At 39.0% G+C, this 16,710-nt stretch overlaps 1 protein-coding gene across 1 annotated transcript; it reads left to right on the top strand.

Annotated features, from left to right (window-relative positions):
• Positions 1 to 50: 50 nt before the first annotated feature.
• LOC123396423 lies at positions 51 to 13,801 on the top strand (the record flags this gene model as incomplete). Its single annotated transcript, XM_045091362.1, has 4 exons — positions 51 to 140; positions 8,247 to 9,127; positions 9,250 to 9,386; positions 9,507 to 13,801. Coding segments are annotated over 2 exons (495 nt in total), but the record flags the coding sequence as incomplete, so codon positions are not given.
• Between the last annotated feature and the right edge of the window lie 2,909 nt (positions 13,802 to 16,710).

Genomic DNA, 16,710 nt, shown 5'->3' with positions numbered 1-16,710 from the left:
AACTTCCTTGTGGATGACAAAAGAAATCAGTCCGCAGAATATTTTAAATCCATTCTTTATATCTGGTGCAAGGAAGCCTGCTTTCACTTGTGCAACCTGCTACTAAGAAGTTTCACTTTTTTGCTAATGCACATCAATTGGTAAGGATAAAACAATGCCAACTTGCTTTACGTTGGTTTTCTACTAAACATATCCATTTCATAAAGACACCGCCTTCAAACAAATCCAAATATCTAAATTGAATGTAAATCAAGGAAATTATGTAGCTCCTTGGAACTTCTCTTTTAGTATTAAAATCTAAATCCTTGTTGCATTTGTGTAGACAATGTGTTAAACATGGTTGTTAGCTTATTGAATCTTGAAGAAACTACATTGCACTTGTATAGTAACTTTAGTACCTACATGCGCATACTCTGATATGTTAGATTTAGGAGAAAGAGTTATTTTATTAACCCACTCATCTCTCTATGTTTTTTTATAATGCCGATCTGTTTTTTCATCTTCCGATCTACTCCCTCTGTAACTTTTTATAAGACGATTTTTGACACGAGGGAGTACTTTGCTGCAGTTGTGCTTTTGCTACTTTGTTTGCAGCTCCGCGGGACTGAATTTTTCGTGCTAACATGAGTCATATTAGTAGGCCGGTGGGACACAGAACTTGGAGCCCCCCTAGCAGAACAAAATTGAAATAGTCCCATCCTCCTATGCATGCTTATCTTAAAAACTTGGCCTGAATTTTTGTTCCTGTTAGAGTTATAATATAAGCCATGTACCCTTTTGTATTTATCCCAATATATAAGAGGTTTCCTGCATATAGTCCATCACATGTACATGTATATATACTGGCCTATGGCCTCATGGGAATACAAGTTGCTTATTCCTAACAGTTCCTACCAATATCATTCCATGGCTACTATTTTGCAAACATGCTTTAGCTAATGCAATGGCATAAAGGCTCATCCGAGCCACCGCCAAATGGTCATTTTTTCAAATTCTTGCTCTGATGTTCAAAGAGAAGAGTTAGGATTGCTATGGTTTGAGTTGTAAATAATTTATGTTGTAGCCTACTACCTTTCTACTCTTGTGTACAATTTTAATTCGGTTCAACTCATTTAGCTGGACTGTAATTGAAACTGGATAAGATACGCATCGGTTTATCGAAATACACATTGGTTATCTTATGAACGATTGTATCTATCACTAGAGTACAAGCAAATATCTTTTTCATAAAGCAAACTCATATTATATCTATCACATTTTGATATTGGATGTCAACTTGAATAAATGGTTACTATAGTCTACACATGTCCTTAGCACTTGCATTTAATGTTCTTCCTAATTTTCCGATCAAAAAACCGAGGTGACATTGTGGTTGTAGAGATAGGAGAAAGCAATATATATTTGGACTGAGCTTAGTTTGCTTTACAATTTTATTCAAATTTATTGACCCTTTATAGTGTGTGGAGTAGTATAGCCAGTCAAGCATCAAGACATTGGTTTTTAGTTTCAAAACTTTTGGCTTCTAAGATACACAAATGCTCAGTTCAAATAGGGATATGTTCTGAATAAAGAAGTGGGCCTTCAGAAAGCTTCTCTACTTGCTCACTGAAACTTTCATAGTTGTTCATATGCTGAATAATTCCTTGCCATATCTTGGTAAACTGTGCTTGAATTTGTCAATCACAGTTGGCATGCGACAGGCTCACCTTTGAACTGAGAATGTCAATAGTGACATAGCCTGAGACCATGCAGAGTGTAGATTATGTACACTCTGCACTATATATGATTGATGAGGAGGAATGGATGGGATTTTTGCATATAGATCTGTGTTTGATGCAATATGCATTTAGATGAAACCTGTGAATCTAGAATATCATGTTATTTCCTCGCGATTTTCACTGCAACAATTACTTCTCTATGAATGTGGTTTAGCTGTGGTCAGGTCCATGTGCTATGGATGCTAAATCTTGAGTTGTGATTTCAACATGTTTATTAGGCGAATGCCACGATAGTTGCCCGTACTATGGCGGTGATCATTGATCCGTGTAACTGATACTAAGACGGTGTATGGTTCTTGAGGTGTGTCCTTTGTCCCCAGTGTAGGCTTGTAGGGGCGTCCCAAACTCGCTGACAGCAATAAGGTGCTAAGTGAAGTGATTATGTTCTCTTCCAGGAGACGGGCTCCTTCTTATGTCTCTTAGTGGGCGGGTTATGTTGGATTTGTGTGGGGGGCCCGACTTACGAGTCGAGATCGCCGAATGATCGTGCTCAGTGATCCCAGAGATCAATGCTCACCGAACACACAGAAACTGAATAATAAGAGTCTTACATCCATACATACCGTTTGATACAATAAATTACCATTGCGGCCGAGTCTTACATATATAGGGCCTTAAAGGCCAACACACGAAATTGGACCAATAGCGGAATTATTGGTTGATAGCGTGAAACCATGCCATCAGCCTTAACCTACAGGCATTCTGACTGGGAAGCATCCTAGCTCGCAAGAACGTCACTGTGTTACCCTTCACCATTCCCTGATCTTTTATACCTGGTCAATGAAATAACGAGTGGCAAGCCAATGAGTACCTTTGATTGTACTCGCAAACAGCCCATGACATGAACAATGGAAGTGTAGGATAACATTGACATGCATCTGGTGGATTTCATCATGGTGGAATGATCATGAAGTATGCATCAATTTAAAGAATTACTTTTGAAGAACAGGTTATAGACATCAATATATCTGTCGAGGGTTGAACCATCCGGGTTCACCCTATATGCCAAGTCACCGAACTTGGTCATATCATTACTTTCATAACAACACTTTTTTTAGTCAGCACACACACTCAGCCACACTTGGTTTATGCGGAAATAGCTGGACGTAGTTTAAGCAGGATTACCCAACTGTCCTTGACCGCGGACACGGCTATTCGAATAGTTTTACACTCTGCAGAGGTAGTACGCTGGACCCACGAGGTCCGAGAAACTTCCGTGTCATCCACGACTCGCGGTATATAACATACCCGAGCTAAGTACCCGATCAATGCCTTTCCCCTGACGATACTAGACAAAGAGGTCCACTCGATTGGTACCCAACCCACATGTTGTACGTCTTACGAGCACCAACTCTGGACAGTACCAACCATGCGGGGACCAACGGTGTGACTCGAACTCATAAAAATGGCATAGTCGTCCTACCTGGCATGACCCCATCACGAGAGTGACCACACATCACTCCCGTCACTAGTAATGTGGCTCTTTGCTAGCACCGACCAGAGTAATTAACATAGCCCCGTCCCATAAGGGGTAACGTGGTCGTACTGGTAAGGTTGGGACGGTCGACACATCATAAATCTAATCCCATTTCCGAAACCATACTCACACAAATACCGGGTGCATCACTTCACCAAAAGTGACCACCCTACTCATCATCACCCTCGGGCATTAGTGGCACCCGACGGGGTTTTCATAAATCTTTGTTTTATACCAACAACATGCTCATGCTATTTACTCTAGCATTACTTGTCAACATGATACTAGCATGATCCTCAAAGGGTAGGATCAAGCTCAATGCATGTGCTCCGAAGGAGCCATCGGTAACATCATCTCGAATGATTTACCGACACTTATGATCATATGCAACGAAAATACTTGCTATCTTAACATGCAATATAACATATGCTCAGTCATGGTCAAAGGGTTGCTTGCCTTTGCTCACAGAAGTCCTCGGGTCTTCGAGGTCTTCCGCTCCACTCCGAGTACTCCGTCTACCCATCAACTATTGTCGGAAACAACCACGGTAAGTCATACAGCAGGCAGAAATAAAAATGCCACAAAAATAGAAGTTATATTTTTCTTGGACCTCTCTGGTCATAAGAAAAATACCTAAAGCTTGCCATAGGAGGTTTGGATCATCGAGGATTTTTGAATGGATGAAAAGAGGAATAGGTGATTATTGAAGAAGCCTACAGAAATCATTCTCTTAAAAATGAGTGGAGGTACTCAATAAACAGAGCATGATTTTAGAAGTATTTAGGAAGTTGTTTCACTGGATTTGGAGTTTATATGAATATTCTAGAGATTTTATAACACTGGATAAATAGAAAAAAGGTGGCTATTTATTTTATGCAACAGAGTAAAGCTTGATAAAAATGTTGACCAAGGCTCTAAAAATAGGATATGATATAAGAAGGCTCTGGAAATTTGAATCACTCCATTTGGAGTTGATTTGGATCCTCTAGGAATTTGCAAAGGCGGTGTTTAAAATATCTAAATGGGCATTTAGATATTAATATCACAGGAAAGTATTTTGGAAAAAGGTGCAATGCTCAGATCTGGATAGAACAGGATTTTAGAAACGTGCAGAATTTTGAATCATCAATTTTGGAGTTAGAATGGATTTGATATTGATTTTCGAAATAACTGATATAATAAAAAAAGGAGAACCTTCAGAGGGTAGAACGCGCTCGGCTCGCTAGACAGACAATGGGCCGGTCCAGCTGCTCCACCACGCGGGCAGGCCGGCCACGTCGAAGGCGTAAACCCTGCTTTACGCCTCCAGCACGGAGAGGCGCAGCCCGGTTGGGCGTCTCCACTTACAGGGCTGGGCCCGACCTGGCTGTCGCTGACGGGCGGGGCCCAACCGCCAGGTTCGTCTCCCACCTCCCGCTCGAGCTGGGAGAGTGGAGAGGCGGGACAGGGCAGTGCCTGGCGTGGCTCCGACGGCTCCGGTCGTCCCTTGGCGTCGCTGCGGCCACCAGCGCGTGCGGGGCGACGAGGCCAGCCCGCCTGGCTGGTCGTTCTTCGTCGGGGAGCTCCGAGGCGCGCGGGATCTCTCCGTAGAGGAGCCGGTGCCGGCGACCGGAAAGAACGGCGCACCGGCCACTGGAAGGAGAGACAGCGATGGGAGGGCCCTTGCGGACGAGCTGGGGCGCTCTGGAGATGCTCTAAGAGGAGAAAGGGTCCGGGGGGGACGCGACACCCGATTCATGGTGGCGGCCATGCCTGCCAAAGAGAAAAGAGGAGGAGAGGAGGCTCGGGAGAGAGAAGGGGAGCTCGAGAGGGGTTCCATGGAGAGAGGGAGAGGGTTATGGAGGCTCAGGGCGCTCGGGGGTAGCCATATGGAGAGGGAGGAGAGAAGAGAGAGCTCGGAAGCTCCTGGAGCACTCGTGGGCATGGATGCCACATGTCCGAGAGGAGCCTTGGAAGCTAGCTAGTGGGGTGAAATGGTTTGAACGGTCAACATGAGGCTCTGAGACATACTGAGACATGCTGGTTCGGCTAGAAGTGGTTTGGGGAAGGAGACAAAGTGCAGAGCACCATTTTTGCACTCCAGGGAGGTGGTCACCACCCCACTTGATGTCCTGGGCCTCTCCTTGGCCAGGTCAAGGTGTCAAACATGCAAGGCATGCATGTCACACTGCACTGGTGAAGTTTGGCCCCAAGTGAGCTGGTTTGAATAGGCTTTGACTGGGGTTAAGTTTGCAGCAGCAAACCTAAGGCTGCTAATGAGGGCACTAACAGGAGAGATAATGAGGGGAAAGCATGTCTAGCAGCTTTAGGCATGGAAGGACTACATTTCTGCAAAGTTTCAGCTCAAGCAAGGAAGTGTAGCTAGCACTTGTTGTACAAAGCTACCTTTCAGCCATAAATCAATATGAGGATGTGCTGCTCATTTTCTCCACATGAGCATGCCATCCATTGGTTTGAAATGAAGCATTGACATACTAGAGATGCAATGGAAAGAATTGGGGGCTTTGGGTTAAGCAGAAGTGGGGCAAGAGGGGTAAAATAGTGACTCCAAGGGTAAAATAAGAGATAATTACATAGGGTCTCTCTCCAATAACTGACCAGTGGCCATGGGAATGTTACTGGAGGTAAAATGTAACTATGTGAGGCTGTGGTAGAAAGTTGAGCTCAAGGGTAAAAGTGGAAGGGGTCAAAGAAGCCAATTTAGTGACTGCACACAAGGTGTTTGATCTGTCGTTAGGCCATCAGATGAATTCTAATCGCTATGAAACCTAACAGGATCAAATGATAGATGAAAATAAGCTTGCACACCAAATTTGGGATTTGCTGGAGAAGTTTTCCAATGTAGACTTGGAAAACCCATGAAATGGGCAGAAATGGCTTTCTGCATACAAAACTATTCAAACCAATTGCCACAAATCCAATATTTGGTTTGGGGACATTATTTGAGCATTTAGGCATGCCCAAAGAGTTTGGGGTCAATTGGAGAAACTTTATAATGTAAAGTTTCCCAAAGTCCACCAAATTTGAGCACAATTGGAGACACTTCACAATGTAGAGTTGCTCAAATTTGAATCTGGACAGATAGGGTTTTAGAATAATTAGAGGAGTCAAATCAACTTGGATTGAGATGAAACTTGGCAAGATCATCAAACATATCATAGGTGACATGCTGTAATTTTACTGGAATTTATTGAGAATATTTCTTCAAAAGATTGAAATAGGCAGGAATGGTTTTGGAGGGGTTTGACCAATATTTTAAACATGACAATGTATTGAAATTCATATATATAGAATAAATATATCCATTGAGTTTCCTTAAATTTTCTTAAATATTTTGAAAGCAATAAAATAACTTTCCTTCATAAGGGACCATTTCTGGTCTCACAGAAAGGCATTTAAATAAAATACTCCCTCCGTCCCAAAATAAGTGTCTTAAGCTTAATACAAATTTGTACTACAGCTAGTATAAAATTGAGACAGTTATTTTGGGACAGAGGGAGTAATAAAATAACTTTTAAAATAATAATATTGTGGTTTTTGGAAGACATTTTGATAATAGGTTTTAAATAAAATAAATGGTGCCAAATAAATTCCCTAATTGGAGGACTTGCAGTACAATCTCATCTCAGGGGTTTGAAAAGTTTTTAATTCAAAGAAATGCCTTTTGGTGAAAATAATATTTGGCAAAAATAGTTGCTGGTCCTAAACACATGGCATGATCATTAGGCTGGAGTTTTGGGCTAGGGAGGTGAGTTGGAGTGTAGCAAGGAGTATTGAGGATCAACACAAGCATACCAGCAAGCAAACAATAGCCACTTTAGTATCACAAGTATTCACAATTTTTTTAATTGGTCCTAATTTTTGAAATAAGTTATTTAGTCAGAAAGCTAAACACAGGGTGTTACAATTTGGTATGTTGATCGGTGGAGATTTAGCATATGTGTGTTTAATAGTGTGGTTGTTTTTGTCTTTCACTCCAACAACTCGTGTTGTGCCCTTTGCATCTAATTTTTGACTGAATTTTCTAATTAATTAGAAAATCTTCCTTGCCCCTTTCAAGGTGCTATATGAAAAAAATCGAAATATATTTCAATAGTTTTATATACCTTCTAAATTACAGGGATGTTCAATCGAAATTTGTATGTCTAATTTTATTTGCCCGTGGCAACGCAAGGGTATTCAACTAGTCAGTCTACACACTTCAACGATGGATCGTGCACTGTAGTAGCTGGTATTTAGGCTATTGATATTTTTGCTTACTCAGGGGATAATTCTTGATGCTTAATTTTCAGACCATTCTATCTGTTGCTAACACCACCCTGTCGGAGCAACATGTAACAAATAAGAATGTTACAGTTTATTGACCGGGCAAGAAAGTTTGTATGTGCTATGTATAGTTTGGAAAGATTATGCATATTTCACATGAATCTATTATCTTTGGTTTGTTTGTATATATTTTCTCCCTCTGTTGACTCTTCAGGTTACATGACCAAAAGCTTCCTTAACACTTTGCTTAAATATTTCCTTTGACGTTCTTCTGTTCACCTATAATATATTTTTTGGAGAGACTTGCTGAAAGAACTGTTGTTGGGTATGTTGTGTCATTTAGCAATATAAGTGGATGTTGCACAAAATTATGGATCACTCTGTCACCATCCGTTATTGCTGATTTATCAACATCTACAAACTTGCAAGGCAATCTTTTATTGCTATTCAATATATACATGTGTTTATCTAGCTGCCCGATCTTCATTAGGTCCCATAGTTCTGCACATGGTAGACGCCAGATGGGCATCACCAATGTTACTTGAGAATCTTGCTCCGAGAGTTGATCCCTCCATTTTTCTTGGTGGTTCTGAAATTACAGTATATTACATTGTTTTGTCTTTAGATATGTTTTGTCTGGTTTGCACTTGTTCTGCATGGTACATTGTATGTTGTGTTGTATACCTATTCTGATGTGAAACTATATTTTTGCACAATCATGCCAGAAATCCAACAGGGATACCATCCTCTCTGCCCTCGGGCAAACTGGGACGCGCCTGATGCACCAGCAACACAACAGCATGTTTACATGGAGCCTGGAGCTTATCCTGGTGCACCACCATAGTATGGCCAGCAACCTTATGGTACAGCAGCTTCCCTTGGCACTGGCTATGACTACTATAACCAACAGCAGCAATCCCAACAATAACAGTCTGCCACTGGAACTGTTGTGCCTGCTGGTGCTAGCAGGTACAGTTACAGCCAGCCTGCTACTCATGCTTCACAAGGGTATGGTACTGCACCGAGCTACGGTGGTCCAGGTGGAGCTGGTCAAGCATCTTCAAGGCAGCAAGCTTCAACTCCAGCTACTGGAGGCTAACTGGGTTATCCTAATCAACCACCTATACTAGTGCTGCTGCATCAAGCTAAACGGCGCAAGGTTTTGCCCCTCAATATGGATACGTTGCTCCACAGACACAGCCTGGCTATGATATGCAGCCACCACCACTGGGCACGTATGGCCAGGGTGCTTATGGGTAGCCTCCGCATGCTCAGAAGTCGCCTTCATCTGCTCCGTATGGACAGGCACCGCCTACTAAGGCTGGTTAGGGGCAGTATGGATACAGTCAGCCACGCTATCGCTAGTAGCAGTCATACTGTGATTGTTATGGTACTGGTAGCTATGGGCAGCCTACAGCGTATTCTACTGAAGTTATAACACCTGCTGCATCCCAGGATCAATCCACCGCCGGACCTGCGCCTACCACAACAACTGCCATTCCTGCTCCTGCTAATAGTGCCCCCCCAAACAAAAAAAACCTCTCTGAATTAAGCTATCTGCTCCTGCTTCAGCTGCATTCTGGTTTCCTTGGTGCAGCCACTTGAAGTAATATCCTCTAGTTTGTCCATATAATATTATTTGTTATTGCCTGATTGTGAACTTTATATATTGTTCGATTATCCTGGTTTTGCTGCTCATGTGTGGCTTGTGTGATCGCCCCAATGCAGGTTTAAATCGGCGCATAAGTGAAGGTGTATTTCTCCTTAATGACTTCGACGTCGACCCCCTTCCCTGGTGCATCACTGTTTAATCAGGAAGACCCGTTCTGGCCCACAATACTATTTCTCTTTTTCTAAAATCCATGGTACTTCCAGAATTCATCTAAAATTTCCCTCTTTCCAATGATACTACTTCCGTACATTTTCGAGCATTTTGCACATATTGTTTATTGATTGTGTGTTAATTTTATTTTTCCAATCAATAGAAATCATTATCTTTCATAACCTTGAAAGATTCAAGGACGCTCGAGGAATGACGAGAACCATTGAAGACTTTGTTGAGCAAGGCAATCAACTTACTTTGATCATGTTGAACCCATATTTGCATTACACCTAGAATTATTTTTCATGCATAAAGTCTTATTTACTAGTATTTCTATGTTAAGTAAATTAGCTAGGGTTTATCTATGCCCTATGTGCTTGATATTGACTCCCCTTTCACATTCTTATGCTAAGTAAATTAGCTAGGGTTTAGCAATGCTTTATGTGCTTGATATTGACACCCTCCTTCGACATTCTTAATATCCCTCCTTTCTAAACATGTAGTGGTGAGAGATAAACTTGGGTCATATGTGCAAGTTTAATAGTAATGCTTAGTCATGCTAGTCGCATAAATCATAAGACTTGGGAAGAATCTTTGTTACTCATAAAAGTTATACAGAAACCTAAGGGTGTCACTAATGCCCATGGGATGATTCTGAAAATATGGTTTTACAAAATGAAGATGTAGTGGAGATTAAGTTAGGTGATTGTGATCTTGACGAGATATTCAAAGATGTTCGGTGGATTATAAAATTTATGTCTAGTAAATGAGCATGGTGGTTACCATATTGGTGAATACATGGATCTTTAATAAACATAAAGCAATTTGGATTTAGTTAGGCAATTGTGATCTTGAACCAAATTTCATGGTGAATTACGAGATTTTGATACATTTATTTCGTTCATTGTGATCTTGAGGAGATAGTCAAAGATGTTTAGTGGACTAGTTAGTCTTGGTTAATTTAGATTTAGTTAGGTGATTGTGATATTGAACCGTATTTCGTGATAGATTATGAGATTTTTTTTTCTCGAAAAAACGCAAGAGATTTTGCGTTTCGTTGCATTGAAAAGATAGAGTTTGGTTACAACCCTCCTAGGAGAGCAAGTTCAGGAAGGGACATGAATATGAATTTAATGTACATCCCAGGTGGTAGGCAAGATGACTTTAAGGCCACGTGCACCAGCGCGTGCCCATTCTTCGGCTTTGTCCTTGATCTTAGACACCAGGACATGGACGAGGGGATTTAGTTACGTGATTTAATCTTGAGAAGATAGTCTAAAATGTTAGGTGGATTAGGAGATTTTAGATATGATATATGACCATGGTGATTATTATATTGATGGATAAATAGATCTTTAATTTTGTTTGGAACATTTTGTTTTTAGTTAGGTGATTGTGAGCTTACATCAAATTTCATGATGGATTATAAGATTTTGGTTGAATTTAGTTAGGTGATTGTGATCTTGACGAGCTAGTAAAAGACAACACACATAGCAACCCACCACCAGGCAACGGATACACATCCGGATTTACCAGGAGCGGAGGTGGACACAAAAGTGGATGTTGGGCTCCATAGGAGTCTCAAGAGTGTGCTCATCACAGCATCATGAGTAAGAAGATCCTAGATATACTTCTCTTAGGAAATAAAGATGCCATTAGAGATAGAAGAAACCTCAGTCTCCAAGAAAGTAGTGACTTCTTTAGTAAACATGGAACAATTTGGATTTAGTTAGGCGATTGTGATCTTGAACAAATTGCATGATGGATTACGAGATTTTTCAATGGATTTAGGTGATTGTGTTCTTTAGGAGATAGTCAAAAATGTTTGGTGGATTAATTGATCTTGAACAATATGGATTTAGTTAGGTGAGTGTGATATTAAACTATTTTTTCGTGATTTATGGGATTTTAGTTGGATTTAGTTAGGTGATTGTGTCTTGAGATGATAATCAGAGATGTTTCGTGGATTCTGAGATTTTAGATCTAGTAGATGAGCATGGTGATTATTATATTGGTGGGTAAACATATGTTTAATTTAGTTTTAAACAACTTGGATTTAGTTAGGTGATTGTGATCTTTTAACCTAATTTTACGGTGGGTGTTTTGGTTGGTTTTAGTTAGGTGTTTTTAATTTCGACGAGTTAGTAAAATATGTTCGGTGGTTTATGTAAATTTAGGTCTAATAGGTCTAATAGGTGAGCATGTTGATTATTATATTGGTAAATAAATAAATAAATGAATCTTTAAGAAATTAGATTAGGCGATTGTGGCCTTGAACCAAATTTTATTATGGATTATGAGATTTTTTATGGATTAGTTAGTTGATGGCAATTTGGAGGAGATACTCTAAAGATGTTTGGTGGATTAATTAATCTTGGAAAATTTGAATTTACTTAGGTGTCCGTGATACTAAACCCAATTTCACGCTCGATTATGAGATTTCATGTGGATTTAGTTAGATGATTGTGTCTTGAGAATATAGTCAAAGATGTTTGCTTGACTATGAGATTTTAGGTATAGAAGATGAGAATGGTGATTTTATATCGTGGATAAACAGATATTTAATTTAGTTTAAAACAATTTTGATTTACTTAGGTGATTGTGATCTTTAACCAAATTTCTCTTTGATTTATGAGATTTTAGTTGCATTTAGTTAGGTGATTGTGTCCTATGAAGATAATCGAATATGTTTGCTGGATTATGAGATTTTAGGTCTAATAAATCAGCATGATGATTATTATATTGATGGATAAAATGATATTTGATTTGGTTTAGAACAATTTGGATTTAGTTGGGTGATTGTGATCTTTTAACCTAATTTTACAATGGATTATAAGGTTTTGGTTGGATTTAGTTAGGTGATTATGATTTTGACGAGCTAGTAAAAGATGGCCGGTGGATTATATGAATCTAGGTTTAATAGATGAGCATGTTGATTAATATATTGGTGGATAGAGATGAGAGCTACACAAGTGACTCAAGGCGATGATGCCACTACTGAAAATAGCTCACAAACAAGGCAAGAGAGGTGGAGAGACTGGGGATAATGGCAGCAGATGGACTTTATCCAGCATCCCACGTTCCCGTGCATTCTTTGTTCCCCGTTTATCCGGCTTGATGTCCTTGTCCTGTTTGCGGTATTGTGTCACGCACTTGATTAAGCATCCCACGTTCTCCGACTGTGCGTCCTTAGCCTTGACGATAGGTATCACGTGTTCTCAGGCGCATCCCGTGTATAAAATCCAGGTATGCGCCACTTGTCCTAGCTCTTGCTCGCCATTGGTGGTGCTTGAGCGTGCGATTACGATGTCGACCAGCAAGGGAACACGGGATGTGGGATCAAGACAGCACACATAGCAACTCGCCACCAAGCAATGGATACACATCCGGATTTACAAGGAGCGGAAGTGGACACAAAAGTGGATGTTGAGCTCCATAGGAGTCTCAACAGTGTGCTCATCACAGCAGCATGAGTAAGAAGATCCAAGATATAATTCTCTTAGGAGATGCCATTAGTGATAGAAGAAACCTCAGTCTCCAAGAAAGCAGCGACTTGTTTAGTAAACATGGAACAATTTGGATTTAGTTAGGCGATTGTGATCTTGAACAAATTGCATGATGGATTACGAGATTTTTCAATGGATTTAGGTGATTGTGATCTTGAGGAAATAGTCAAAAATGTTTGGTGGATTAATTGATCTTGAACGATATGGATTTAGTTAGGTGATTGTGATATTGAACTATTTTTTGTGCGTTATGAGATTTTAGTTGGATTTAGTTAGGTGATTGTGTCTTGAGATGATAATCAAAGGTGTTGGGTGGATTATGAGATTTTAGGTCTAGTAGATGACCATGATGATTATTACATTGGTGGATAAACATATATTTAACTTTGTTTGAAACAATCTGAATTTAGTAAGGTGATTGTGATCTTTTAACCTAATTTTACGGGTGGTGTTTTGGTTGGTTTTAGTTAGGTGTTTTTGATTTCGATGAGTTAGTAAAATATGTTCGGTGGATTATGTTAATTTTGGTCTAATAGGTGAGCATGTTGATTATTATATTGGTAAATAAATCAATCTTTAATAAATTTGAAACAATTTGGATTTAATTAGGCGATTGTGGCCTTGAACCAAATTTTATTGTGGATTATGAGATTTTTTATGGATTAGTTAGTTGATGGCGATTTTGAGGAGATATTCTAAAGATGTTTGGTGGATTAATTAATCTTGGACAATTTGAATTTACTTAGGTGGTCGTGATACTAAACCGAATTTCACACTGGATTATGCGATTTTACGTGGATCTAGTTAGATGATTGTGTCTTGAGAATATAGTCAAAGATGTTTGCTTGACTATGAGATTTTAGGTATAGAAGATGAGAATGGTGATTTTATATTGGTGGATAAACAGATCTTTAATTTAGTTTGAAACAATTTTGATTTAGTAAGGTGGTTGTTTTTTTCAACCAAATTCATGATGGGATTTCGAGGTTTTGTTGGATTTAGTTCGATGACTGTGATCTTAAAGAGATAGTTCGAGATGATTGGTGAAATATGCTAATTTAGGTCTAGTAAGGGACCACGGTGGTTATTATATTGGTGGATAAATGGATCTTTAGTAAACATGGAGCAATCTGGATGTAGTTAGGCAATTGTGATCTTGAACAAATTTCGCGATGGATTACATGATTTTCAATGGATTTAGTTAGTAGATTGTGATCTTGGGGAGATGTCAAAGATATTCGTTGGATTAACTAATTTCGAACAATTTGGATTTAGTTAGGTGATCGCGACATTGAGCCAAATTTCTCGGTGATTTATGAGATTTTAGTTGGATTTAGTTAGGTGATTGTGTCTTGACGAGATAGTATAAGATGTTTGGTGGATTATGTGAATTTAGGTCTAGTAGGTGAGCTTGGTGGTTATTATATAGGTGAATAAGCAATTTTTCAATAAACTTAAGAAAATTTGGATTTAGTTAGGCGATTGTGATCTCGAACCAAATTTCATGATGGATTATGAGATTTTAGATGAATATAGTCAGCTGATTTTCATCTTGAGAAGATACTCAAAGATATTCGATGGATTAATTAATCTTGAACAATTTGAATTTAGTTAGGCTTTTGCGATATTGAATCGAATTTCATGATGGTTTATGTGGATTTAGGTAACTTATTATGATCTTGAGAAGATGGTCAAAGATGTTCGGTGGATTTTAAGATTTTAGGCCTAGTACATGAGCATGGTGACTATTCATTGGTGGATAAACTGACCTTTCATTTAGTTTGAAACAATTTGAATTTATTAGGTGATTGTGAACTTTTAACCAAATTCATAGTAGATTTTGATGTTCGGGTTGGATATATTTAGGTGACTACGATCTTGGTGAGGTAGTTAAAGATGTTCGGTGGATTATGTGAGAATTTATGTCTAGTAAGTGAGCATGGTCGTTATTATATTGATGGACAAATGGATTTTTAGTAAACTTGGCGTAATTTGGATTTAGTTAGGCGATTGTGTCTTGAGAAAGTGAAAATGTTGGTGGATTATGAGATTGTAGGTATGAAAATGAGCATGGTGATTATTATATTGGTAGATAATCAGATATTTAATTTAGTTCGGATCAGTTCTGATTACTTAGGTGTTGTGATCTTTAACCTAAATTTAGGATGGATTATGAGGTTTTGGCTGGATTTACTTAGGTGATTGTGATCTTGATAAGATATTCAAAGATGTTCGATGGATTAATACCTCTAGTCAGCAAATATGATGATTATTATATTGGTGGATAAGTGGATCTCTAATAAACTTGAAGCAATTTGAATTTAGTTACGATTGTGATCTTGAACCAAATTTCATGGTGGATTACGAGGTTATGGATGGATTTGATTAGTTGATTGCGATCTTGACAATTCGGTGGATTAATTAATCTTGAATAATTTGGATTTAGTTTGGTGATTGTGATATTGAACCAAATTTTTCAGTGATTTATGAGATTTTAGGTGGATTTAGTTAGGTGATTTAATCTTGAGAATATAGTAAAACATGTTTGATGGATTATGAGATTTCTAGGTATGGTAAATGGGCATGCTGATTATTATATTGATGGATAAACAGATCTTTAATTTAGTTTGAAATAATTTAGATCTAGTTAGGCGGTTGTGATCTTGATGAGCTAGTAAAAGATGTAAGGTGACTTATGTGGATTTAGGTTTAGTAGGTGAGCATGTTGGTTATTCTACCAATAAATAAATGTTCTTCCAAGAAACTTGGAAAAAATTGGATTTAGTTAGGCGGTTGTGATCTTGAACAAAATTTTATGGTGGTTTATGAGATTTTTTATGGCTTTTGTTATTTGATTGTGATCTTGAGAAAATAGTCAACGATGTTTGGTGGATTAATTAATCTGGACCAATTTGGATTTAATAAGGTGGTTGTGACACTGAACCAAATTTCATGAGGGATCATGAGATTAGGTGGATTTAGTTAGGTGATTGTGTCTTGAGAATATAGTGAGTGATGGTTGTTGGATTATGAGATTTTAGGTTTAGTAGATGAAAATGGTGATTATTATATTGGTGCATAAATAGATATTTAATTTAGCTTGAAACAATTTGGATTTACTTTGGTGACTGTGATCTTTGACCAAATTTCTCTTTGATTTATGAGATTTTAGTTGCATTTAGTTAGGTGATTGTGTCCTATGAAGATAATCGAATATGTTTGGTGGATTATGAGATTTTAGGTATAATAAATGAGCATGATGATTATTATATTGATGGATAAAAAGATATTTGATTTGGTTTAGAACAATTTGGATTTAGCTCAGTGATTGTGATCTTTTAACCTAATTTTACAATGGATTATAAGGTTTTGGTTGGATTTAGTTAGGTGATTATGATTTTGACGAGCTAGTAAAAGATGGCCGGTGGATTATATGAATCTAGGTTTAGTAGATGAGCATGTTGATTATTATATTGGTGGATAGAGATGAGAGCCACACAAGTGACTCAAGTCGATGATGCCACTAGTGAAAATAGCTGATAAACAAGGCAAGAGAGGTGGAGAGGCTGGGGATAATGGCAGTAGATGGACTTTATCCAGCATCCCACGTTCCCGTGCATTCTTTGTTCCCCGTTTATCCAGCTTGATGTCCTTGTCCTATTTGCGGTTTCGTGCCACACACTTGATTAAGCATCCCACGTTCTCCTACTAAGTGCCCTTGGCCTTGACGGTAGGTATCGCGTGTTCTTGGGCGCGTCCCGTGTATAAAATTCAGGTATGCGCCAATTGTCCTAGCTCTTGCTCGCCATTGGTGGTGCTTGAGCGTGCGGTTACGGTGTCGACCAACTAGGGAACACGGGA

The sequence above is a fragment of the Hordeum vulgare genome, chromosome 5H (genome assembly GCF_904849725.1).
Source record: "Hordeum vulgare subsp. vulgare chromosome 5H, MorexV3_pseudomolecules_assembly, whole genome shotgun sequence".
NCBI classification, from domain to species: Eukaryota; Viridiplantae; Streptophyta; class Magnoliopsida; order Poales; family Poaceae; genus Hordeum; species Hordeum vulgare.
The sequence above is the reverse complement of the archived record's forward strand: the minus strand, read 5'-3'. Positions and strand labels throughout refer to the sequence as shown.